Source organism: Phocoena sinus, chromosome 1 (assembly GCF_008692025.1).
Source record: "Phocoena sinus isolate mPhoSin1 chromosome 1, mPhoSin1.pri, whole genome shotgun sequence".
In the NCBI taxonomy this organism is placed as follows: Eukaryota; Metazoa; Chordata; class Mammalia; order Artiodactyla; family Phocoenidae; genus Phocoena; species Phocoena sinus.
This window is the reverse complement of record NC_045763.1, coordinates 37,090,670-37,116,235: the sequence shown is the minus strand read 5'-3', so window position 1 is coordinate 37,116,235 and position 25,566 is coordinate 37,090,670. Positions and strand designations below refer to the sequence as shown.

Genomic DNA, 25,566 nt, shown 5'->3' with positions numbered 1-25,566 from the left:
CTCTTTCTTCAATTCTATGACTAGAGTCTGTCCGACTGGTCTGAAAGCAAGTCCACGGATAGCCTGAGGCCAGAGGAGTATCCTCTGAAGTGTCAGCAGGGGCTGTGCATCAGACAGGCCTGAATGGCCTTGGCTGAAGTGTAATAGAGGAGATCCCAGGGATAGGGACTGAGGGATTAGCCTTCACATCTCCATCGTAGCCAGTCTAGCAAGGCCTCCCTCAGCTAGTGTGACTACCACACACAGTGCTCCGACCAGCATTCTGCCCAGGCTGGAGAATCACAGATAGACACACTATCTGTGCCTTCCTAATGTGTCCAGAGATAAAACACTCCATACCCATAACGTTTTCAGTTTTCTCATACTGGAAAGAGAATAGTGTGAATTTCCCCTTCAGCATTTTATTTTGCCTGGTGAAGAACATGGATGCCTTCTCAGGGTCTGTCCTGATTGTGCAGTTGTCTAACTTTACTCCCGTCCTCACCTCATGCATGGCCACTGTAGTCCAGGAGGTGAGCGGGAACCTAGGATGACTGTGGTCAGGCCTCAGGAAGCTTCTTGCTCTCTTTAGGCCTCCTCTCCCAAGTGCTGCCTGGGTATCTCAAAGGCTTGTCTCACAGCCTCCCAGCTGAGGGAGGTGGCATTACTTTCAGGGAGGAGGCTCTCAGCTAGGAAACTGAGGATAAGATTATCTAGAAGCTGCTGTGCAAACAATCCCTGTCCTAGGGGAAATGCATCAGCCTGCCTCATCCAGACAGGAGGCTGTGGCTGCAAGCTCCCCACATCTCTTTTGGACACAGGGCTCTACTTAAGGTGCTTTCAGGTGTTTTCTGGTCTGTCTTTAGTGACCAAACCTCTTTCCTCAAGGTGTCCAAATTGCTACCTGTTATCTGTCCGGAAGAATCACTGGTCCATTCATCAGCCCAGATTGTCAGCAAACACCTGGTAAGTGCTAGCTTGGACAGGGCAGTTATGGGACAGTGTCTGGGTATACTGAGGCTTGTTCTTGAGAAGCTAGTTTGGGGCTTCTCCCCATACCAGCTTCTCCCAGCTTCTCCTCAGGTCAATCCCTGAACCTCATTGGCCCCAGGGAAATCCCAAACTGAGTTCTGGTTATAAAATCTTACCTTCCAGCCCAGGCACTCAGGAAGATTGCCTGGACAGGTGCTGAGCCCAGCCACACAGACCCTCTAAGGAAGGTCCGTTATATAGTCTTTGGACTCAGACACAGGAGCTTTCCATCTCTATCCCTCTTCTTACCCTGATTTGAGCACTGTCTTCAGGAGAGCACGTCTATATACACAAGTGCATGAGTGTGTAAGTTTGAGTTGGTCTCAGAGATACTATATGACCTTGTGGCCCTGAGAAACACTGATGATGATCCCTCTTGCTAAAGTGTCTTTGGGAAAGATCCCATTAGACCCAGCTCAAGGGATCTGGAGGGTTGGTTTGCAGTTGGTTGAGATGGGTGGACAAGTTTTTATATTTATATTTGCCTTTTGCAGGTTGGAGTTGACAGCCTCATTGGGCCAGATACACAGGTTGGAGAGAAGTCATCCATTAAGCACTCAGTCATTGGTTCATCCTGTGTCATAAGAGATAGAGTGACTGTCACCAGTTGCCTTCTCATGAACTCAGTTACCGTGGAGGAAGGGTATGTTGCCCCCTGTACCCACTTGAGGCAAGGCCCCTGGTATCTCTGGGAGGCTTTGGAGGCCAGTCCAGCCTAGGAAAGGGGTCAGCTTGGGGAGAGGAAGAAAGGGGAAAGGATGAAAGAAGGAATAGTGCCTAGGCCTTGGTTTTGGCTCCATACTATTTAATGTGGTCTCTGAAAGCATTTCCATCAGTCTTCTCATACTTATGACAATTGTAGTCCTGGGAGAAGCTGCCTTCTCTTGCTTTGATATTCTACTTGATGGGATGGCCACAGTAGTGAGCCACTGGCAGGACTGGAATGACACTGTGCCACTGTCCAAGGGTCACCTTCCCCTATCTCAGTATCCCACAGCAGCCCTGAAGAAAGCAGAGGCCTAGGAGGAATGGACATATAAGACACTTTCCATTTTTGAGGGAGAGCTTCTCTGTTACAAGTTATAGAGAATCTTTCCCCATTTTAAGACGCTTTAGAATGCCCTAAAATCTTAGTTTATGAACAGCCTGAACTTGGAGTAAGACTTGAATGATGCTTAATAAAATTCTTCCTCTGTATGGACCTCAGGTTTTTTCCTTGTATAAAATGCAAACATTAGTGGTGGAAGAGAGGAAAGATATTACCAATGGTTTTCAGACTTTTTAGAAAGGAAACTTTCTTAAGATAAATCTTAAGCAGAAACTCATTATTTAAAACTGGTAAAAGCACAGTTGTTTGGAATACAGTGGGGAAGGGGCACTTATCTTTCCTATAGAATGTGAAAACTGATCTATAAAACAAATTTTAAAAACCACTAGGCTAGGGGACTTCCCTGGTGGCGCAGTGGTTGAGAGTCCGCCTGCCGATGCAGGGGACACGGGTTCGTGCCCCGGTCCGGGAGGATCCCACATGCTGCGGAGCGGCTGGGCCCGTGAGCCATGGCCACTGAGCCTGCATGTCCGGAGCCTGTGCTCCACAACGGGAGAGGCCACAACAGTGAGAGGCCCACATACCGCAAAAAAAAAAAAAAAAAAAAAAAAAAAAAAAAATATATATATATATATATATATATATATGATAACAAAAAGGAGAACTTCAATAAAAGAATTGGAAGGTAAATTTGAAATTTCACAAAAAGTAGAACAAAAAATAAAGAGATGGAACATAGAAGAGAAATGATAGAAAATTAGAGGACTAGTCCAGGATGTCTAACATCTGAATACGAGTTCCATAAAAAGAGAGCTGAGAAATCAGAGAAGGAAATTGTTTAAGAAGTAATATAAGGAAATATCCCAGGGCTTCCCTGTGGCGCAGTGGTTAAGAATCTGCCTGCCAAAAAAAAAAAAAAAAATCTGCCTGCCAACGCAGGGGACCCAGGTTCGAGCCCTGGTCCGGGAAGATCCCACATGCCATGGAGCAGCTAAGCCTGTGCACCACAACTACTGAACCTGCATTCTAGAACCTGTGAGCCACAACTACTGAACCCACATGCCACAACTGCTGAAGCCCGTGCACCTAGAGCCCGTGGTCCACAACTAGAGAAGCCACCGCAATGAGAAGCCCACGCACTGCAACAAAGAGTAGCCCCCACCCGCCGCGACTAGAGAAAGCCCACACGCAGCAATGAAGACCCAGTGCAGCCAAAAATAATAAGTAAAATTAAAAAAAAAAAGAAAATGTCCCAGAACTGAAAGATACGAATTTACAGAATGGAAGGGCCTACTAAGGGTCCAGCCCAATGGTAAAAGTAAACCCACACCATTGTGAAACTTCAGAACGTCAGAGACAAAGCATGCTACCAACTTACAAAGAGAAAATAATAGGTCATATACAACTAATCAGGAACCGGAATGGCTTTGGACTTACCAGTAGAAACAATGAAAACTAGAAGATAATAGAACAATGCCTTCAAAATTCTGAAGGAAAATTAATTTCACCCTAGAATTCCGTACTCAAGGTAAGTGTTAATGAAGTGTGACAGTAGAATAAAGACATTTTCAGACATGAAAAGGTGTGTCCCACCAAAATGAAAAGTAAACCAAAAGGAGATAGATGAGAAACAAGAGATCCAACTCAGAATAAGGCAAAAAGAATCCATGGGGTGACGGTGAAGGCAGATCCAAGGGTGACTGCTATGCATGAAGCATAAAGGGAGCAGTTAGTCCAGAGTGGAATCCAGGAAACACTTATTTAGGAAGATGAAACTGAAAAAATGCCAGATATATATAAACATCTTGAAAAATTTAGACAACTGGCTGAAAGTTAGGTTTGAATTAGTAATAACATAGAACACTAACAAAAACAAAACAGTTATTAACACTGTTTTTAAAAAAGTTGTACAAAACAGGAGAAGGCATCAGAGTTTGCTATGTGGCTCAACTATGAAATAGAATTAACATAGTCATAATAAACACTGAACATTGACCAAAATTATGCTATAGCTATATTGAAAGGATGAAGGGTAGGAAGGGAAAAAGGGAGCAGTGGTGGGGAGAAAGGAAAGCTAAATCCTCATCTTCCATTGTGGGAAGTCTATTGACAATGCTTAAAACTGAAAAATTAAGATGTAATATAAGCATGTTATTATCTATAGACATGGAAGCAAATACTGAAATACTCAGCAAAAAGAAGTCAAAGAGTTGTCTCTGGGAAGAAGGAAATGAGTTGAGGGAACAGGGGACTACTATTATTCATAATAAAACCGCCAGAACAATTTGCTTTAAACTTCATGCATGTATAACTTTAATTGCAAAAAAAAAAAAAAAAGCTAGAAATTTTTCTGGTACACTGCTACCAGTGGTGTGCTGATAAATTGTTAACAACCAGTTCTCCAAAGGAAAAAATAAGTGGCCTGATTTGTAGCATTTGCCAATTCCCATGATACAAAGTTTCCCCTATAGTGATATCAGTGAACACTGAGTTGGGAAGAGACGCTACCAGTCAGCTCTCCCAAGCAGGACGAGCTGGCTCCAGCACAGCACTGATAATAGAAACCTGTCTCAAGTGATTCCACCCTTTCATCAAACACTTCAGGACTCACTTTATGCTGAAGAATGTAGTAGGCAACTGAAGACAGAAAACTACATAAGGCTCAATCTCTTCCCTCAAGGAACTCATAAGCTATATGCAACAAGAAGTTACAAGTGCTGTGATAGAAATCTGTATGGTCACGGAAGAGGAAAGGGTCAGAGAAGACTTAATTAATGAAATGACTCTTGAACTGAATCTTGAAAAATGAGTAGAGCCCCCCCAGGCTGGAGAAAGGAGTGTTCTAGATACATCAAGAATATAAAGTGTGAGAGAGCATATCTTATTTCAGAAACGGCTCCTCATTTTGTTGTTAGCTCAGATTTCACCACTTAAAAAGAGGCTCTGCTGACTATCCTCTCAGAAGTAACCTGTCCCAGCACTCCCTGTTACATCTTATTTTCTTCATTATAACATTATCACTGTCTGGCCTTATCTTGTTCACCTGTCTATCACAAGATGTTAGTTTGAGAATGGCAAGTACCTTATCTTTCCGTTTCACTGTTATATCCTGAAGGCCTACGGGAACTCAATAAATATTTGTTATGTGAAAGAATGGTAAATGATTCATAATGACCACAATATAGAATTCAGAAAGAAATGGATATGACAGGAGACAAGGCCATATAAATGGACAAAAGCCAAATCATGGACTATCCTCTAAGGAGTTTAATGGGTGGTGGTAATTTAAGAGTTTAAAGAAAAGGAATAACATGATTAAATTCCCATTTTATGAAGATCATTTTGGCTGTGGTGAGAAGGATGATCTGTAGAGGGTAAATATGGAGGCAGGAAGACGACTGAAATAATCCTGGTAAAATGGAAGAGGTCCTTAACTAACGCAATAGCAGTGGAGATGGAGAGAAGTAACAGGGTGGTAAAAACTATAAAGCATGATGACTGCCTGGATATGTGAGGTGAAAGAGAGAGAAACTAAGGAAAATTCTTCGATTTCTTGCTGGAGCAATAAGGTTTCTGGTGTGCCAGTCTCTAAGATAGAAATCAGTGGAGAAGGAGCATTTGCAGGGTGGGAAGCAGAGAAATGACACATTCCATCTGTGACAAGTTGAGCTCGTGGCACGTGCAGCACTTGCTGTATAGGACTGGAGTTCGGGAAAGGAGCCTGTGCTTGAAGTACAGATTGGGGGCGGTGGGCATGGAGGTGGTAACTGAATCCGTGGATACAGCTGAGACCACCCAGGAACAGTGTGTGGCACTGAAAGAAAAGAAACCAAGACAAAACCTTGGAGAACATCAGTAATTGTAGACATAAGTAAAGGAATCTAAGGTGACTGACAAGGAACGAGCAAGGAAGGAATGTAAGGGGCAAGGGAGAGGACAGTTGGTCAGTGAAGCCCAGGTTTCTAGTTGGGAAAACAGGGTAGATGATGGTGTACTCACTGAGATGAGGAAGGGAGAGGGAGGAGCAGATTTGTGAGGAGATAAGGCTTGTGCGGGGCACATGGGATTGGAAGTACCTGTAGGACATCCAGGTGTGTGGAGGTAGCTGGTAGCCAGTTTGTGAGTAGAGGTTCGGAAAAGAGGTCAGACCCAGAGACCTCTTCCTGAATCACTGTGTTCTCTAACTTATTTTCCTGTCTCCATTTTTCTTTCTCTTCCAAATCCACCCTTCCAGCATTGGTCCTATGGATGAGAGCATGAGCTTTGGGGTCAGACAGCCAGACGGAATCCTGGGTCTGTCACTTACTAGTCGCTTAGGGGATTGGCTTTACCTCTTTGACCCTGATTTTCTTATTATAAAATGGGATAAAAACTGGGTTGCCTCATAGGTTTATTGGGAATACTAAGTGAGTTAATAGACATAAAGCACTGAGAACAGTGCTTGGCACAAAGAATGTTAGCTGTTATCATTATCATCTTCTTCTTCATTACTTTATCTCATCTCACAGAGATGACATGTTGCCAGTGTTGTCGTCCTAAAGAATATCTCTGATCATATCCATGTTCTATTCAAAAACTTTTGAAGAATCCCCATTACCTTTAGAATAAAGTTTCAGTCTTTTGGAAGAAGTTGAGAAGGATCAGTTTAAGTTCTACTTTGTACATTTGGTAGAATTCCCCAGTGAAGCCATCTGGTCCTGGACTTTTGTTTGTAGGGAGCTTTTTTTTATTACAGATTCTATTTCATTTCTAGTGATTGGTCTGAGTTATCTATTTCTTCTTGATTTAGTTTTAGAATAAAGTTTCAACTTCAGAGTTTCTCATGTTTCTCATGATCTAGCTCCAACACTGGGTCCTGGAATGTTAGAATGAGATGGGGCCTTAGAAATCATCCAGCTCAATTTCTGCATTTCTACAATGAATAAATCTTGGCAATCCAGACTTTTTTCTTATTGTTCCTGTGCTACTCCATATCCCATTCCAGATTCCTACATAAGACTGAGAGATGTCACCATTCTCTTAAAAACCAGAACTACACTTGCCTTTATCCATTTGATCACCTGCTTCTAGAGTAGCTCATGAGGCTTTGTAACTTCCACTCTGTCTCCTCTTGCCTCAGACCTTCCAAGGGAGACAGTGCCATAACTTCCTTGTTTGCTCTAATTGGTAACCTCTCCCTCCCCTCCTGTGGGTGGGCAGACAAAGGAGCGGCTCTCTAAAGCCCACTGTTAGTGTTCTGAATTGACATGAACAGACTTGGTAAGGAAACTAAGGCTCTGTAAGGAACTCCAGCTTATTTCTATGAAAGAAGTTCATAGAAAGACCTAGCATAATATCCCAGAGTCAGTTGCTGTTTGGGGGGAGGTATAATCTTGAATAGCCTAATAAGATTTCTAGCTGGGGAAACAGTAGAGATTTAGATGGTGGCTGCTACTATTTTTCCAACTAAAAAAGTTTAGGTGAAGCTATAGGCAGCCCACATGGGACTAATGACTAGGAAGGCCATTAGAGACTACCCAACCCTGCAAGTTAGCTTCTGGTGATAAGGTGAGACATCTTGCATCCCATATGAAATTTTTCCCATTATTTTTGGGTCATTTAGTTTAGTTTTGTTTTGTTTTTTATTTTTTTTTTTAATTTTATTTTTGGCTGCGTTGGGTCTTCATTGCTGCACGTGGGCTTTGGTTGCGAAGAGCGGGGGCTACTCTTCATTGTGGTGCGCAGGCTTCTCGTTGTGGTGGCTTCTCTTGTTGGGAGCACGGACTCTAGGTGTGTGGGCTTCAGTAGTTGTGGTACACAGGCTCAGCAGTTGTGGCTTGCGGGCTTAGTTGCTCCGCAGCATGTGGGATCTTCCCGGACCAGGGCTTGAACCCGTGTCTCCTGCATTGGCAGGCAGATTCTTAACCACTGCACCACCAGGGAAGCCCCGGGTCATTTAGTTTTAATTACTTATAGTAAATTTAGGAAAGGTGATTAAATTGCAGTCATGTGAGACTTGATTATCCTCATGCTGTTACATCTGGACTAAATGGCACAGTAGGAGCATGAATTTGTCTAGAAAGGAGTTTCTCATATTCTTAGTCTGCTTGTTTCTGCCAGCATTGGTGAGCTGCTAAGACTTTCTGGATAGTGGCTTGGACACCTGCCCAAGGTCCTCAGGGCTTAAAGGATACTAATAAGACCACCTTGGGGAAGGTGTAGGCAAGACTATGCAGAGAAGCCTCCTGCCTGTCTTTCTGATTTTCTACCATTTCCAATTTATATGACAGCTGATGTTCAGCAATCAAAAGTGAAGTGAAAACTTCATTGTCGAGGCTTCAGTGTCAATCCTGTGTTCTGCATCTTTGGTCCTCTGGTCCTGATTAACATCTCCTGCATTTCCTCCTAGTCCAAGGTGAATGACCCAAGCAGCAGTCTAGGGTAGCACCTTCACATGCAGGCAGGCTGGGGAACCAGGATTTCACCTGGATTTTCCATGCTTTCTGCAGGCAGCAAGTGCAGCCCTCAAAGCCAAACAAGATACAGTATTGCTGCTTCTCATTGTTACCCTGAGTGTCCTCTTTATCAACACTCAACTCACTGCCCTACCCACTGAGCCCCTTACTTTACCACTCCCCTTTATCCCTGACATTCACTGTGCCTGAATTGCCTCTCTTTAGAGATCTTTACCTGTAGAAATCCTACCCATCTTCCAAGGTCCCACATGTATTCTAACCGCTTCATGCAGTTTTCTTGAATTTTCCTAGCCAGAAATTATCTCTCCCACCTCTCTGTTCCCTGTGCGCCCATCACTTTACTTATGCTCATGTGACACTGCATCTTTCTTTTTTCCTCAACTAGGCTGTAAATTCCTTGAATACAGAAATACTCCTCATATGTCTTTGTATCCCTTAACTCCCAGTACTGTATTTTTTTTTTTCGGCTGCATCGGGTCTTAGTTGCAGCACACAGGATCTGTCATTGCCTCAACGCGCGGGCCTCTTTCTAGTTGCGGTGGCGTGCAGGCCTCTCTAGTTGTGGCGTGCAGGTTTTCTCGCTCTAATTGTGGCGTGTGGGCTTCAGGGCATGTGGGCTCTGTAGTTTGCGGCACGTGGGCTCTCTCATTGAGGCATGTGAACTCAGTAGTTGCAGCATGCAGGCCTAGTTGCCCCACGACATGTGGGATCTTAGTTCCCCGACCAGGGATCGAACCTGTGTCCCCTGCATTGGAAGGCGGATTCTTTACCACTGGACCACCAGGGAAGTCCCCCCAATACTGTACTTTTTATATACTAGATACCTTGTAAGTATTTACTGAATGAAAAATAGAGATCCCTAATTTAAGCCCTCCTACTGTAACTGACTATCTGTCAAAAGAGCCCTGTCAACTTCTAGAAAAAGTCATGAAGTAAGTGCTTTACTCCTTCAAACTCACCAAAATGAAAACAAACAAAACCAGAAGAGGAAGCTTCATCTGTAATAAAACTAGATAACTGCCATGTACCCATACACAGACTAAAGAATATCTGCCAGACACAATGAAATTTAGGTCAGATCCAAAAAGAGCACCAAGATTTGACCAGCATAAGGAACAGGGGCATGGACGATCTAAAGCAGAAATGGCAAACACCACTTTTGCAAAATCTCAAGGCACATAGAACTGAAGGAAAAAAACATCAAGGCACATAGAAGGGAGAAAAACAGGCTGGCCTCATACTTTTCTGTGACAACATTTAAGGCCAGAAGACAGTGAAACAACATTTAGAAAATTTGGAAGTAAAACAGTTGTGACCTAAGAATCCTATATGGTTGAAATATAAAATCATCAGAAATACTCCAAGGCTCAGGAGATTTGTCACCAATGAACCCTCTGGAAAACTCTACTCAAAGACATAATATAGCCAATAAGTAATGAAACAAAATACTGACAAATGGGTAGGCTGAGTATAAAAGTGAACTCCCTTAAACATAAAATTAAGTCTGTGGCAGTTAGAGTTGAAAAAAGATCATAACTGTTCAAAGAATTCTGTCCATGTTTCTTCAGTCACACTTTTGTTTCGTTTTGTTTTGTTTTTGCGGTACGCGGGCCTCTCACTGTTGTGGCCTCTCCCGTCGAGGAGTACAGGCTCTGGACGTGCAGGCTCAGCGGCCATGGCTCACGGGCCCAGCCGCTCCACGGGATGTGGGATCCTCCCGGACCGGGGCACGAATCCGTGTCCCCTGCATCAGCAGGTGGACTCTCAACCACTGCGCCACCAGGGAAGCCCCAGTCATACTTTTAAAAAAACCAAATTATAAAACTTTGGCAAGATCCCCTGGACTTAAGGGACTCCTTCGGACTTTTGATTCATTCCCTACTTGTAACCATTTGCACTAAGCCCATCTTCTTAGACTACTATAACTTATTTCTTTTAAGATTGTTACATCTTGGGAATTCCCTGGCTGTCCAGTGGTTAAGACTCCACACTTCCACTGCCGTGGGCCTGGGTTCAGTCCCTGGTTGGGTAACTAAGATCCCACAAGCCACGCGCAGCACGGCCAAAAATAATAATAATAAATTAAAAAAAATAATATTGTTACATCTTTACTTTTATTCCCCCTGAGCCCTTTTTCTTAGCCTCTGCTTAGGGAATATAATTAGATTTCTGAGGAGGAAGACATTTTTCACTACTAAACCTTTATATAGTAAAGGGAGGCACATAGAACTAAAAGGAAGAAATGAGCTCCAGTACTGCTCACTGGAGCCAGTACATTTTAATCTAGAGGACCCAAGAGCAAGAGTGACCAGAGACAGGAAGAAAGTGAGATGTTTGTTCAAGTATTATATCTCATTACATGAATTAACCTGGATAAATCTCACAAATATGATGTTGAAGGGGAAAAAAGCAAGTTGCAGAAGGATACATAGAGAATGATAGCATTTATATAAAATTTTTAAACTTTGCAAAAGAATACTACATATTGTCTACTAATATATGTAGTAAAAATGCTTAAGAACAATAAATACCAGAGTCAAATAGTAGTTACCTCTGGGAGGAGAAGGAGGGAAACGTGAAATAAAGAAAAATACTTTATTTTTGTATTGTTTTTTGGTGGGTACACAGGTGTTCTGTATATTCTCTGGACTTTTGCGCATGCCTGAAATATCTCATTAAAAATAATACATGTTCTTCATCTAGAGGAACACCTGGACCAGGGCCTCTTGGGCCAAGATTAGGAGCCTCTGGCATCTGGAGAGATACGGGCAACTCAGCCATAATCTTTGGGCTGAGGGAGACCTTTAGTCACATGCCTAAAAAGGCTACGTGTATCTCCAGTTCCTTGCTCTTTTCTCCCCAAGGTTATGAGTAAGTTTAGAAAGCGTGCCAGCTAATCCCCAGAGAAGAACCTGCTTGTCCTCAGAGTTAACTAAGAAGTTTCATGGCTCTTTACCAAACACTGCCAGTCAGCAGCTGAGGCAGAAGCCCGTGGCACCGTGGAGAGTCACTTACCACTGTGTAGGCTTGGGCACATTGCTTAACTTCTGTGAGCCCCACTTTTATCTGTAAAGATTAGAATAAATACCACCATTCCTGCAGGTTTGCTGAAAGGATTAGGTTACATAATAAAGTGCTTTGTGTAGTGACTGAGCTGTATTAGACATTAGATTTATGTGAGTTCCCTTCTCTCCTGGAATAAACTGAAGAAAGTCCTAACTAAAGCCAGAGGAGGAATGAGAATTTGGAGGCACTCCTGCTTCCCAGGTGAGGGCTTCTTCTTCCTGTCATATGTTATGGTATCTTGGCAGTGATCTTACAATAGGCCTCTGTTTTTCTCATGGCCTCCTCTCCACTGAAGCATTAGGGTTCTTGGGGTAATTTCTCAAGGCTTGCAGCTTTGCTTAAAATTTGACACCACCAAGAAATGAGGACCAAAAGCCCATTAATCTTAGCCATCTCTGAGCAGCTTGTTAGAGAACACAGCCAGGCATCGGCACAGCAGAGTCCTTAGTACCAAGCTGAGAGTTAAAAGTAGGATTCAGAAACTGTAGTTCTGGCACTGGGGCCAGGTCTTTTCATGAGCTGTATAGGAAGTCACCTCCCCTCCTGCTTTAAGCACTGAGGAGAAAAGGCAAAGTCTTTACTGTGGATTGGCGACCTGGAGGGGGGCTTGTTTGATATGGTAGTGTCTGTCCTTCCCCTCCAGCCTGAGCAAACACACATACTACCTGTAAAATCCTTAACGTTGGAGTTCTTTCTGGACAAGAGGAAAGCTAAATTGGCTTAAAATTTTTCCAAAGTACCTCAGCCTTGCTAGGTGACTTGTGACTGCAACAATGATCATGGGAAACAATTGAAGAAACAAGTGGTAGAAAAGATTTCACACTCACTAAGCATTTTGTCGTCTCAAAGCCTTTCACAGATCCACTGAACAAGAACTTCAGAAGAGCCCCCAGTTTCCCATCAATCAACCACTTTTTCCCTATCACGTCTGCAGACTCTCTAGTGGTGGTTTATTTGTCTCAGAGGGAGTTAACACACAAACTGGATGAGACAAGCAATAAAGCAATATGGGGGTTCCTGAGACCTTAATCAGACCTGTTAAACATAAGGAGAACCCAGGCTATCCATTGCTATAGAAATCTGACCTCAGTCATTCCAGATTCTTCCTTCCAGAAATGGTTCCCACTTGTGTCCCAGATTCCAAAATAGCCATTTAGTACTCTCTAATTATGGCTGCTGGAGTTCCTGTTGACGGTTTCTTGTTTGCTGACTATGTTTACCCCTAGCCTAACTCCAGAGCATGCTACTACTCTTAAACGACTAAGTAGGAAGCATCCCCTTTCTCCCACTTTGAAAACAGAAATGAGACTTTTTCAGTGACAAACTAGTAGCCAGTTGTAAGCCTGCTAAGTCTCAGAAGCCTCTGTGTCTGAGGCTTTCTATACTTCCTTACTCTTCTCTTGGGGTGAATTTTCCCCTAGGAGCAGGAGTCACCCTAACCGCTGACTGGACTGCTTTTCCTCAGGCAGAGGGCAAATTGGAAAGTGCTGGAAGGTCCCTTAATGCCCACCCACTGAGTGTATCCTGAGTCTGAGCCAAAAAACAAACTAATACTAGGACTTCCCTGGTGGTCCAGTGGTTGAGACTCACTCCACACTTCCACTGCAGGGGGCATGGGTTCGATCCCTTGTCGGGAAACTGGGATCCCACATGCCGCATGGTGCAGCCAAAAAAAACCTAAAACTGTTTCTACCCATCTCTAGCCCACACCACAGAGGTGCTGTGGCTTTGGCCTTTTGCTGCTTTCCGACAAGCTTTAACCTTCTAGAAGAATAGAGATAAAGAAGGCTCTGGAATGCCATAAAGTGCTAAAATTCCTTTTTGGCAGTTTACTAAAGTTTTGGCATTTGGGAAGAATCTTTTTCTTTTTGATATTTATTTTATTTTATTTATTTTTTGGCTGTGTCAGGTTTTAGTTGCAGTACATGGGATCTTTTGTTGTGGCGTGTGGGCTTCTCTCTAGTTGTGGCGTGCGGGTTTTCTCTCTCTAGTTGTGGTGCGTGGGCTCCAGAGCGCATGGGCTCTGTAGTTTGCGGCACGTGCCTCTCTAGTTGAGGCATGCAGTCTCAGTAGCTGTGGTGCACGTGCTTAGTTGCCCCACAGCATGTGGGATCTCAGTTTCCCGACCAGGGATTGAACCCGCGTCCCCTGCATTGGAAGGTGGATTCTTTACCACTGGACAACCAGGGGAGTCCCAAGGAAGAATCTGTTTTTTTAATGGCCTGTACATGATAGTTTTAGTCCTTGGAATGGCCTCTTTTCCATCCCCCATGCCTCCTGGGTTGCTTGAGGATTTTTTTTTAGTTGGTGTTTTGTTTTGTTTAAATGGATACTCACATCCTTCCTACTCACCTCTTTCTCCCCTCCAGCTGCCTATTTCTGACTCTTTAGGGTATTAAATATTCCCTTGTTAGGATAGAGCTCCTTCCACAGAGCCATCTTGGCTCAAAAAAACAACTAGGCAGGGCTTCTCTGGTGGCATAGTGGTTAATAATACACCTACCAATGCAGGGAACACGGGTTCAAGCCCTGGCCTGGGAAGATCCCACATGCCGCGGAGCAACTAAGCCTGTGTGCCACAACTACTGAGTCTGTGCTCTAGAGCCCGCGAGCCACAACTTCTGAGCCCGCGTGCCACAACTACTGAAGCCCACATGCCTAGAGCCCGTGCTCCACAACGAGAGAAGCCACCGCAATGAGAAGCCTGTGCACCCATAACCAAGAGTAGCCCCTGCTCGCCACAACTAGAGAAAGCCTGTGTGTGCAAAGAAGACCCAACGCAGACAAAAATAAATTAGAAAAAAAAAAACTAGGCAGTCCCAGGCTTCCTCTAGCCTTTTCTCCCCTTAATTTCTTTCTTTTTTTTTTTTTAACCTTATTTATTTATTTGGTTGTGCCAGGACTCCTTAGTAGCGGCTTGCTGGCTCCTTAGTTGTGGCATGCAAACTCTTAGTTGCGGCATGATGTGGGATCTGTTTCCCTGACCAGGAATTGAACCCAGGCCCCCTGCATTGGGAGTGTGGAGTCTTAACCACTGGACCACCAAGGAAGTCCCCCCTTAATTTCTTTGTATGGCATTATGATTAAATGTATGAATTCTGGAGTCCGGCAGACTTAGTTTTGAAATTGCTACTTGGCAGTTATGTGGTTTTAGGTAAATGGTTTAACTTCTCTTAATCTGTTACCTCATCTGTAAAATGTTGTTATTTTTACTACATCAGAGGTAAAAATGGTACTTCCAGAATGATTTAGGAATGTCCCAAATGATTTTACTGATGAAATGGCTAGATTTGTAGGTCACTCCTGTAATGTGTATAGAATATTTAGCACAGTACCTGGCCTGAGGTAGATATGCAATAAATGCTAGTGAAGATTTTCAAAAGGACTTTCCCCCACCCACCAGTCCTCAGAAGCCAAGAAGATGCTTTTTAAACACATTCAAATGCTAGGAGCCAGTGGAGCTCCTCTTGAGAGTGTTGCTTTTATGAGTAATCTTTTATGTAGCATGGAGTTGGTTTAAAAAGCATCCTTTTTTTTCTAAACGAGTATGGTTTTGATTAACCAGGGTCTATGATGAGAGCTGTGGGGCACCCACTGTTTCCATAGCTGATCTCCTGGGAAGATTCATGGGATCTGAGCCTCCAATGAAATTTGGTATATATTCCCAGATGAGAGACAGGAGCAATGGATCAGCCCAGGGACCAGGGCCAGCTTCCACCCCCAGACCAAAGGAAGAGAGATTGGATGGAATTTAGACCTCCCAGTCTGGGGTGCCTAAAGAACTGAAGGCAGACTGGTTGCTCTTTTCAGGCTTTGGGGGAATATCATTATGAGCATATACAAACTCTGGTCTTCTCTAAAGCCCAGTCCTCTCCTGGCCCAGCTGTGCCATTCTGTCTTCTAATGATAAGCTTGTAGCCATTAACTGGACTGGCCAGCTAGTCCTAGCATATGGAGGAGCCAGAACCCCCAACCCATAGTGACAAGGATAGTGATGAGAGCCAGGGACACTCCCTAACTTGGTTACTGTGTTACAGAAGCAACATCCAGGGCAGCGTCATCTGCAACAATGCTGTAATCGAGAAGGGAGCAGACATCAAGAACTGCCTAATTGGAAGCAGCCAGAGGATTGAAGCCAAAGGTAAACCAGAAACCAAATTACAATCACAGGTGCCATTTTTTACATATCACAGTAACACAGATAATGCTCAGTGCTGGTGAGAATTGGGGAACAAGCATATGCATACACTTCAGGTGAGAACATAAATTGATAAAGCTATCTTAGGAGGGGATTGACATCACTGTCAAATTTTTTAACTTTGACTTTACAGTTCCATTTTTAAGAATTTATCTTGTTAGATAAGCTCATATATATTTATGCAGCCTTACTACCAAAAACTTGAAAACATAACAGAAAGATCTGATGACCCAGATTGGCACCAATACTTTACAGTGGCTGTTAGGCATAAGAGAGAAGGGCCAGTGATCCAACAAAGGCTCTGGAACTAGCTCTGGCCTCCTGCAGTCCTTGAGTACCTCATCTGACCTGATAGTTAAGAGAGAGAGTCCCATAGATTCTTGGCCTGGAAGAAGGTTAGCAGCTTCTTCAGAAGCCATTTTCTCAGAGCCATCCTCAACTGCTTAGCGATGATGCTGTGAGCTTTACTGTTAGCGAGCTCTGCACTGTAGCTGTAGAAAGACTGTATAGTGCTAGAGAGACATGCAGACATCAGGATTTCCCTGCTGGGCTGGTCAAATTTGAATGGTCCATAATTTGGCTGGGTATTTTTAACCAAAAAGTAGACAAAGCTCACGATCAGTAAGGATGGCTCACTCCTTTTCAGATTATTCCTAAACCTAAAATAGGATGGGATAAGGGAGTTGCTGAAGGAACTAAACCCACCAATTCTGAATTGGTGTAAGCCACATCATTTTCCTTCTCCCAGTAAGTAGAGGACTTCTTCAGTTTTTTCTCCTTCCCTTTTTAAAGTTGTGTGCTTCCCTTGTGAGCTTTAGACTGAAACAGACCCGGGTTCAGATCTCAGCTGTGCAACTCACTGGATGTACACCAGGTTAAATTTTTAATTTCTTGGCCTCAGATTTTTGAAACTAGAAAAATTGAGACAATAATACCTATCTTGGGGTTTCCCTGGTGGCGCAGTGGTTGAGAGAGTCCGCCTGCCGATGCGGGGGACGCGGGTTCATGTCCCGGTCCGGGAAGATCCCACATGCCGCGGAGCAGCTGGGCCCGTGAGCCATGGCCGCTGAGCCTGCACGTCCGGAGCCTGTGCTCCGCGGTGGGAGAGGCCGCAGCAGTGAGAGGCCCGCATACCGCAAAAAAAAAAAAAAAAAAAATCCTATCTTGGAGGATTGTTGTGAGAATTAAATACAGTTAAATGTTTTGAGGAGTACAAACAGCTTCTGGAGCATACCAGGGGACTTAGAGCTCCGTATACACACCATGCTCTTGTGCTTCTCCATGCCTTTGCACATGCCCCCTCTCTCTCTGGAATTCTTGATGACTCTGCCCAAGTCCTTTCTCTCCCTGACTCTTCCCATGATTCCCCACAGTCAAAATGAGCATTCCTTCCTCCTCTGCTCCTTTGTCAGTACCTTTATTAAAGTACATACACAAGTTATGGCTATTATTTATGAATCTACCTTCCCTACTAGACTGAGATCCTCAGGCCAAGGATTGACTTATTTCAATATGTATCCCTAGCTCTCAGAACAGGTCCTGGTTTATCGTAGATAGTGGGAAGGGGAGACATGAGTGAATGAATTTTGGATCCATAAAGGGAATATGGGGGCATTTCAGGGCAGAGAGTTCGGGTTCCAAGAAAGGCATTTGTGAGATAGTTGCAGTTATCATGAAATCTCTTCTGGCTTCTCTTCTAAACTTACGCTGATGAAAGAACCACATGCAACACCGATAAATGAACTGGGGAGATGTGGCCTTGGCCTGAAACCACCCTTCAACCTTTTTCTTCACTTGAGACTAGATGCAACTCTCCTCTTCATTGCCTTTCTTCTCACATTTCAAGTGCTTTCTTCTTCTACATGTGAGAATTGTCATTTCTAAGAGGCCTTTCCTGGGTGTCACTAGTTTACCAATAAGGTTCTTTGTTATAAGCATCATAAACTAATAACTCTGGCTGATTTAAGCTGATAAAGAATTCATTGTAAAGGTAGGTAGCTCACAGCTCTAAGATAGTTGCAGAATCAAGCTTAGAAAATGGGTTACAGCCAAGATTTACACTCCAAATCATTCTGGTGAGGACACTGCTGCCATCCTTGCTGAACACTGGTTATCACAGCTGGCAGTGCTACTCCAGCCGCCCAGCAGGTGGATTCTCTCTGGTTCCTACTTTTTTGTGTGGTGGCCCAGCCCAAGGTTTGTGGTGGCTGCATTAACAGGTCTAGCCTAGATCCTCTACCCCTGCCCTAGCTGCAGGGAAGGCTGGCATTTTTAGTTCAGTTAGTAGGAGACAGACTCTACCCAGCGTCTCACCAGAGAATCTTTGAACAGGAGTGTTGGTCAACAGCAGTGCCCCAGCTATTGGTACTTTCTGCTGTGATCCCGTGCCAGCTGAGAGTATGAGTTTAGGTGAGAGGGCTGAGACACCAGCTTGAACTCCAGCACAGGAGGCATGGATGGCCCTGCCCTCCTAGAGTGCCACTGGCCTACAGCTATTGTTTACAGCTTTAAAATGTTCTCATGTGCATTGTCTTATTGGATTCTCATAAAAGCCATCTAAGGTAGGGATTCATTATTGACCCATTTGGTGAAGTGGAAACTGAGACTTTGAAAAGTTGAAATTTACCCAAGGTCATAGCTAGTACATGACAAAACTGGGTCTTCAGCCTGAACTATCGACAGCCTCCAAAAAGACCAGAAGAAGAAGCCATTCCTGGCTTGCCCAGCAGAATTTAGTCATTGATACCCTTTTTCTCCCTTTAGTCCATCTTTCTCGGACCAATAGGAAAAATATGTTTGGCCTCCATATTATGGCTCTTACTCTCCTCAGGAACATCAGGTCTTAGTTCTTTCCCCTGCTCAGCATACCACTTCACCCAAGCCTACCTTTGGCTTGCAGAGAAACTTGTTTTTTGAGCATCTGAGGCCTGTTGGTTGTTTCTTTTTTTTTTTGCAGTACACGGGCCTCTCACTGTTGTGGCGTCTCCTGTTGCGGAGCACAGGCTCCGGACACGCAGGCCCAGCAACCACGGCTCATGGGCCCAGCCGCTCCGCGGCATGTGGGATCTTCCCGGACCAGGGCACGGACCCGTGTCCCCTGCATCGGCAGGCGGACTCGCAACCACTGCGCCACCAGGGAAGCCCCTGTTGGTTGTTTCTTAAAAATAGGATTCAGAACACCAGCCTTTTCTCTGATTCCATGGAAGGCCTTGGAAGAGATCCCCAGAGCTTCAAAAGCAGCCGCTCAGCTGGTCTGTGGGGCTGCTTTCTTATCCCATCCCCTCCCCTGTCTCCTCATTGCATTTCTCTGTCCTGCTTTGTTCTCTCCTATTTGGGTTTATGGCCCCACACCATGTTTCTTCCACCTCCTTCTTGCTTCTTTGTCTTTGTAAATTATCTCCTGCTCAGCAAAAAGTAGAAACATCCCCTAGTGCTCTTCTTCTTTCAGTGCCTCCTGGAGCCAGGAGCTGCTTCCTTTTGTTGTTTTTACTGGCATATTTGAATGAGTGAACTCCATTTGCCACTGCCCTAGGGTGTCCCTCCTTTCTTATTTGCTGGAACCTGGAAGCTCACAGTTTCTGCTTGTTCTTCTCCCCACTTCCAGCAAAGTATTGGTGCTCCTTTCTTTTACTTTGCAAGGACCCCTCTTCATTCTGTGTGCAGAATGCATGAATGTCAACGGAATGCCAGTATTGAGGCACATCTCCCATCAGGGAGCATAGGGATGTGCCAGCCAAACCCCTAGGATGTCACAGGCTGCGGCGTCTCCTGCGCTTTCTAGCTCTAACTACATGCCCTCTCCTTAACGGTCCTGAAGGAGAGATGGCCAGGGAAGTCATCTGGACTTTAAACTGGAGAACCCCAACATTTCTTGCTCTGTCCTCTATGCTAGAGAGACCAATGCGTCCAGCACAGTAGTCAGTGCCTTCCTGCCACAGGTACTCCTGGCCAGTCACCTGTTCCCACTATCACTTATCTTTTTTTTTTTTAATATTTATTTACTTATTTATTTTGACTGTGCCGGGTCTTAGTTGCTGCACACGGGATCTTCCCTGCGGCATGCGGGATCTTTAGTTGCAGCATGCAGGCTCATAGTTGCCACATGTGAGCTTCTTAGTTGCAGCATGCGGACTTCTTAGTTGCGGCATGCAAACTCTTAGTTGTGGCATGCATGCGGGATCTAGTTCCATGACCAGGGATCAAACCCAGGCCCCCCCGCATTGGGAGCGTGGAGTCTTACCCACTGGACCACCAGGGAAGTCCCCACTATCACTTTTCTTTGAGGCTGAGCCACATTGAGAATGCAAATTCCAAACCATCAGTGCAGCAATCAAGACCTGTTAACTATGGATGACCCAGACAAACATCAACTCAGGTCCTCACTAGCAAAGAGTCAGGAGATGGCAAAGTCCCCAGTCAGTCTTCCTCCCATGGAGGGATTTCAGGAAAAAACATTCATCCTCAGAAGCAATGCCGTCCCCTCTCCAAATCCCAGTCATTTGCATGCCACAGAGTCACCACATCCATAGCAGTCTTCTACACCAAAAGTGGGACTATCGTAACCCAGCGTAGGCCCCTCTGCCCTTTTTTAGCACTACCAGGAGAACAAGGCATTTTCTAACAATTCTGGCTTTACTCACCCCACCCAGCATGCTCAGTTAATGAGATTATCTCTGGCAAAAATCCTGGCAACCAAGTTTGACCTCCTGCTCAAGCCAACTGAAAAACCACAGCCAACAAAGTCAAAACCTGGGAAACTAATTGGACATTTCATCTGAGTCTTTTATTACTGTCAGTGAGAGAACTTGGACCTCTTCCCTGGTCCCGCAGTGACCAGTCCTTTGGCTGTGAAAGTAGACCTGATGGGTACATAGGTCAAGTCCTGGCTAGCAGGAGTCCTCCCCAGCTTCCCAACAGTGCAGCTTTTCATATGTGACTTGTCATTCCCTTCTACCTCACTGGTTTTTTTCCCAACTTACTTTCCTCCCTTGTACTCTTCCCTTTAGGATCTTTCCCGACCTGATTCCAGCCCAGAACTTTTCCAGTGTGTTTATTGGAGCCTCCTTCCAGCCCTGGCCAAACGGAACTAGTACTGATTGTTTTTCCCCTTCAGGTTTCCTCCACCTTACTGAATCTCCATAAAAATACATCTTCCCCCAAAATGCCAGATACAGTCTTCCTCCCCTGAGTCCCAGTGATGGTGCAGGTATTAATTTGGAGCCTAGCAGAGCAGAAAAAGGTGTTGTTTGCCTCAGCCTAACCCCTCATTAACCCCTCTGGTCTGGAGCACTGAGGACCAAGAAGTGTTAATGAAACTGGCACTGTCTTCAGAGCATTCCAGTGTCCCTGGAAACTAGGAAGAGACTGGGTGAAGGAAGAGCAGATGTCAGAGTCTGGTTATGAGATGATGTGGCTAACTGATGGCTACAGAGGGATAAAGGGCAAAGAGGAGGTTTTGGAGGTGCCCTGGGAAGCTAGCCAGAGAAGCGTTTCCTTTGTTCTTTTCTGGTCAGTCTTACCTCAAGGTAGAGCCTGATTGACAGTCACACTCCAGGACCAGCCCCAGCCCTAGGGAATTTAGCAGCCTGAGCAGTGTCTGGGCCTTCTTCCCATTCCTCTCACTGAAGGAAGCAGATTGCTATAAAGTATAAAAAGAACACCTCCTAGGGCAGGAGTACACAGGCCAGACCCAGCCACGTCCTGTAACTTCCGTTTAATACTTATCAAGCCTCTTTACATCAATTATCTTATTGAATCCCCACAACTTCGTGAGGAAACTAAAGTCCAAAGACATGAAATAATTTGCTCAAAGTCAAATGACCAATAGAATTCAAATCTCTATGGCTCAGAGCTCTCCTATTCTGCACTGTCACCTTTTCTTCTCACATGAGATTGCCTCTGTTAAATACAATGCTGAAACAAGAAACTCTGTGAAAGGCCTAGACCTTGGTTTCTCTTCCTACTGGAGAACATTAGAGAAATAGGCCCGAAGATGCTCTAGACCCACTAGGACCTTTGCTGTAACGCACCGGATGTGTCAGTTATATTCTCTTTGACAAGGGGATTGGAGGCCTTCTCCTCCATACATGCTCCTTTTCCCACTTCTCTACCCTCACATAACCCCCAGAACACACACACCTTCAACAAACAATTACTGCCTATCTTCCAGGCTCTGGGAGGCTAGGAGTGTAAAGATGAGTAAGATTTGCCTCTTGCTGTCCAGCTGCTCACAGTCTATTATAGAGACTCAGATGAGTAAAGAAGTAAGTGCAGGGGCTTCCCTGGTGGCGCAGTGGTTGAGAGTCCGCCTGCCGTTTCAGGGGACGCGGGTTCATGCCCCGGTCCGGGAGGATCCCACATGCCGCGGAGCAGCTGGGCCCGTGAGCCATGGCCACTGGGCCTGCGCGTCCAGAGCCTGTGCTTCGCAATGGGAGAGACCACAACAGTGAGAGGCCCGCGTACCGCAAAAAAAAAAAAAAAGAAAAAGAAATAAGTGCAGTAAAGTTTCACAGGTATGATGGTAGAAGACTGTCAGGGTTAATTATGGACAGAAGAGAGAAATTGGTCAGTTCCTGGCACAAGGATCAGGAACACCATCTCAAAGGAGAGAATTTAGGCTAAATCTTAAAATTGTTGGCTATTTACCAAATATACAAAAGGGAAGAACCTCTCGAGCAAAGGAGAACCATGTAAACAGGCACCTGACGGCAAAAAACAATCTGATATGTTGGGAATTGAAAATCATTTGGAAAATCTAGAATATAGTGTGTAAGGGAGATATAGCAAGAAACAAAACTGGAAAGGTGGATAGAACAGAGGACATGTCTGAAATCTCAAAGTCTCCACAGCTTCAGTCAGAAACCCCCTTTCTACTGACAGCAGAAGTAGGCTCCAGGCTGTGGGCAGTATGAGCAGAACAAAACATCTCTTTACTGTCAAACTTGGTCCTGTCGTTAACGATCTTCATTTTGCTGCACCAAACCCTTCTGAGGCTGAAGTAGAGCCTCAGGAAAGTCAGAGTTTCTGCCTCACCTATCAGGGTCACTCTCAAGCCCCCATGTGTGGCAAGAAAGGTGTTGGACCTTTAGAAGCCAAGCTAACCCAGAAGGAATCCATTTTCAGCCAGGTGGTCAGCCTTTTCTGTCTGAGCCAATAGAACACTGAAAGAGCTCCTTCCTCCTACATCTGCTCCATACCTCCAGGGAACAAGCAGACAGCATGCTCCTGGTTTCCCCTACCCCTTCCAGACCCTTGGTTCACTGCCTCATTTCTATAGCTCTTACTCCTTGAAAGCTAACCCTCTTCTTAGCTTTCACCCCATCGTTGGTAAGCTCCCAAGGCACTCCCCTAAATATATTGAGGGTTCACAGTCTTCCCCTTTCCCCCGTCTCTTTTTCCAAACATCTTGGACAACTTAAACATATTCATCGCTGAACCATCCAGCCCCTCAGCTTCACCATTCCCTGACCTTCTCCACCAACCTTCACTCCCCTGCAACTTTAGCTCTCCACTTAGATAACCATACCCTATCCCTGTCATTACCCCAAACCTCTGAAATCTTTCATGTGCCAGTAGCTGTGCTAGACACTGGGGTGTGATCATAAATCCACTGCCCCTGCCCTCAAGATTCTTACAGTGAAGTAGAGATAGAGATACACATCAGGTAGAGTGTTTTCAGAGAGCAGGAAATGGACAGTTTGGAAGGGAAGGCATCACATAGTGGAGGTGCTTGATTAGGGCATTTAGGGTGAGTAGGGAGGGAAAGAAAAGCATTCTAGGCAGAGGGAACAGCATGTACTAAGGTCTAGAGCTGTAAAATAACATGGCTTCTAGGTACAAATGGAGAGTGATGGAAGATAAAGCTGAGAGGTAGGCAAAGGTCAGGTCACAGAGGGCCTTACGAGTTTGGACTTTATAAAAATAATACTGACCACTATTTGTCAAACACTCAATGATTCTTTAACTCATTGAATCCTCACAATAACCCTGTCGAGTATGGGGTATTATTTACATGTGACATATGAGGCATCTCCCTTTCTCCTTTGAATATCTCCATCATTTAACTATTTAGTCTCTTTTCTTCTCACTATTTTCCCCCATTCCCTATCCTCTGGCCACACCACAGTTTTTCACATGCCTCTTTCTTACATCTTTATGTCTTTGCTCACGTTGTTCTAACAGCCTGGAATGCCTTCCCCTTGATATACTGCCTAAAAACACTCTATCATTCTTTATGACTCAGTTCCAGTCCCCCTCCTATGTGAAGTCTCCTGAAAGCCAGGTGTATAGAGAGTCAGTCCCCTCCTCCTGTGTGGGAAGATGCTGTCTCTTCCAAAGTCCTTTCGACAAGTTGTATTCCCAAGAGCTTCTAAAGCGTAGAGCCACATAGGAGAGGCATGAATGTTTATGAACACAGAATTAGAAGTAATTGGGTTTGAAATGACATATTTTGCTGCCATTTCTTAAACAATCCTTTCTTTTTCTTTTATAGCCAAACGAGTGAATGAGGTGATCGTGGGGAATGACCAGCTCATGGAGATCTGAGTTCTGAGCAAGTCAGACTCCTTCCTCTTGGCCCCCAGAACTACAGATGTTGGCTGGCCCACCTGTTTGACTCTGTATTTATTTCCCAATAAAAGAAGGGCTCCCAAAGGCATGCTGGAGACTCAGGGAGTAGTCCCAAGCTCCACATCAAATGGGCTCCAGAGATACACAGTGTGTGTTCATGTTGTAGAAACCATCTGGAGCTGGCGTGTGGAACAGTGGCCTAGCTCTTGTACACCGAGGGTATCAGGCAGGGGCAGCAGCTGTCCAGTGGTGAAGTTCCTAGGAGGGCTACTTTCTGACTGGCTGGCCCAGCGTCGTCCTTAAAAGCATCTCCCACCTGAAAGGACCTGAGGGTACTTCAGTCCCTGACCCTAATCAGGCTTTCTAGGCCCATAGGCCTAGCTGCTGTCATTGCGACCTCTGCATATGATGTTCCCTCTACAGCTGTCAGTTTGGGCAGCCTGGCCCCTGAACCTCAGTCCAGGACTTACTGCTCTGCTCCCATACCTACCACACAGATTCCTGGCCCCTGACACCACGCCACCGCCAGCCTCACCTTCTAACCCCTGCCATTTACTTCCTATCCTTCCAGCCTCGGGTCAGTTTCTCCAGCTCAACTATTACACCTTGGAGACACTAGAGCAATCAGGAGGCAGCCCCTGCCTAGCCAACAGCCTATCCCCACAGGTTTTAGTGGAAGAAAGAGCAATAAAAGAAAGCCATGGTTTGAGAGAAGCCAGACCCCTTCTCACCTCCTCTTAGTGAGGTCTGCCCAATGTGGTAAGAAAGAGCCAGCAACCTATATCATCGTTGGAAATTCTTTCTGAGTCTTCTCCAACTGCACTCCTTTATACCCTAGTTACACAGACTCTCCTGCTTCAGATCATTGAGAAGTGACATTTCAGTACTCACAGCTCTTCTGGAGCCCTGTGCACCTTGCCTTCACCACCCCCGCTCCCAAACACACACACTCTGCTCTTGCCTCTCCCTACATTGCTTTTACAGCCTGCAGGTGTTTGGTGGAAGATGAAAGAGGTTCCTGGGGTGAGATTTCATCTCCTAGAATTATCAAAGGAAACGTTTCTCTTGATGTGCTCACTGTGGGTGGCTGTAATTATAAAGAATGATTTGAAATACTGGTTTCTATCTTGCTTCAAAAATCTGAAGTCTCTCAGGTTCATGTGAGTGATCTTGCCTGAATCTTAGTTGCTTTTATTGAACTTGTCAGAGACTAGATGAGC

General features: G+C 44.9%; 1 protein-coding gene across 1 annotated transcript in view; it reads left to right on the top strand.

Annotated features, from left to right (window-relative positions):
- Positions 1–24,487, top strand: part of EIF2B3 (eukaryotic translation initiation factor 2B subunit gamma) — a 155,158-nt gene extending 130,671 nt beyond the window's left edge. The window contains 4 exon segments of the mRNA XM_032603805.1: positions 868–945; positions 1,506–1,654; positions 15,618–15,721; positions 24,270–24,487. Coding sequence (XP_032459696.1) covers positions 868–945; positions 1,506–1,654; positions 15,618–15,721; positions 24,270–24,322 — 384 coding nt within the window. The 3' untranslated portion in view covers positions 24,323–24,487.
- Positions 24,488–25,566: the final 1,079 nt, after the last annotated feature.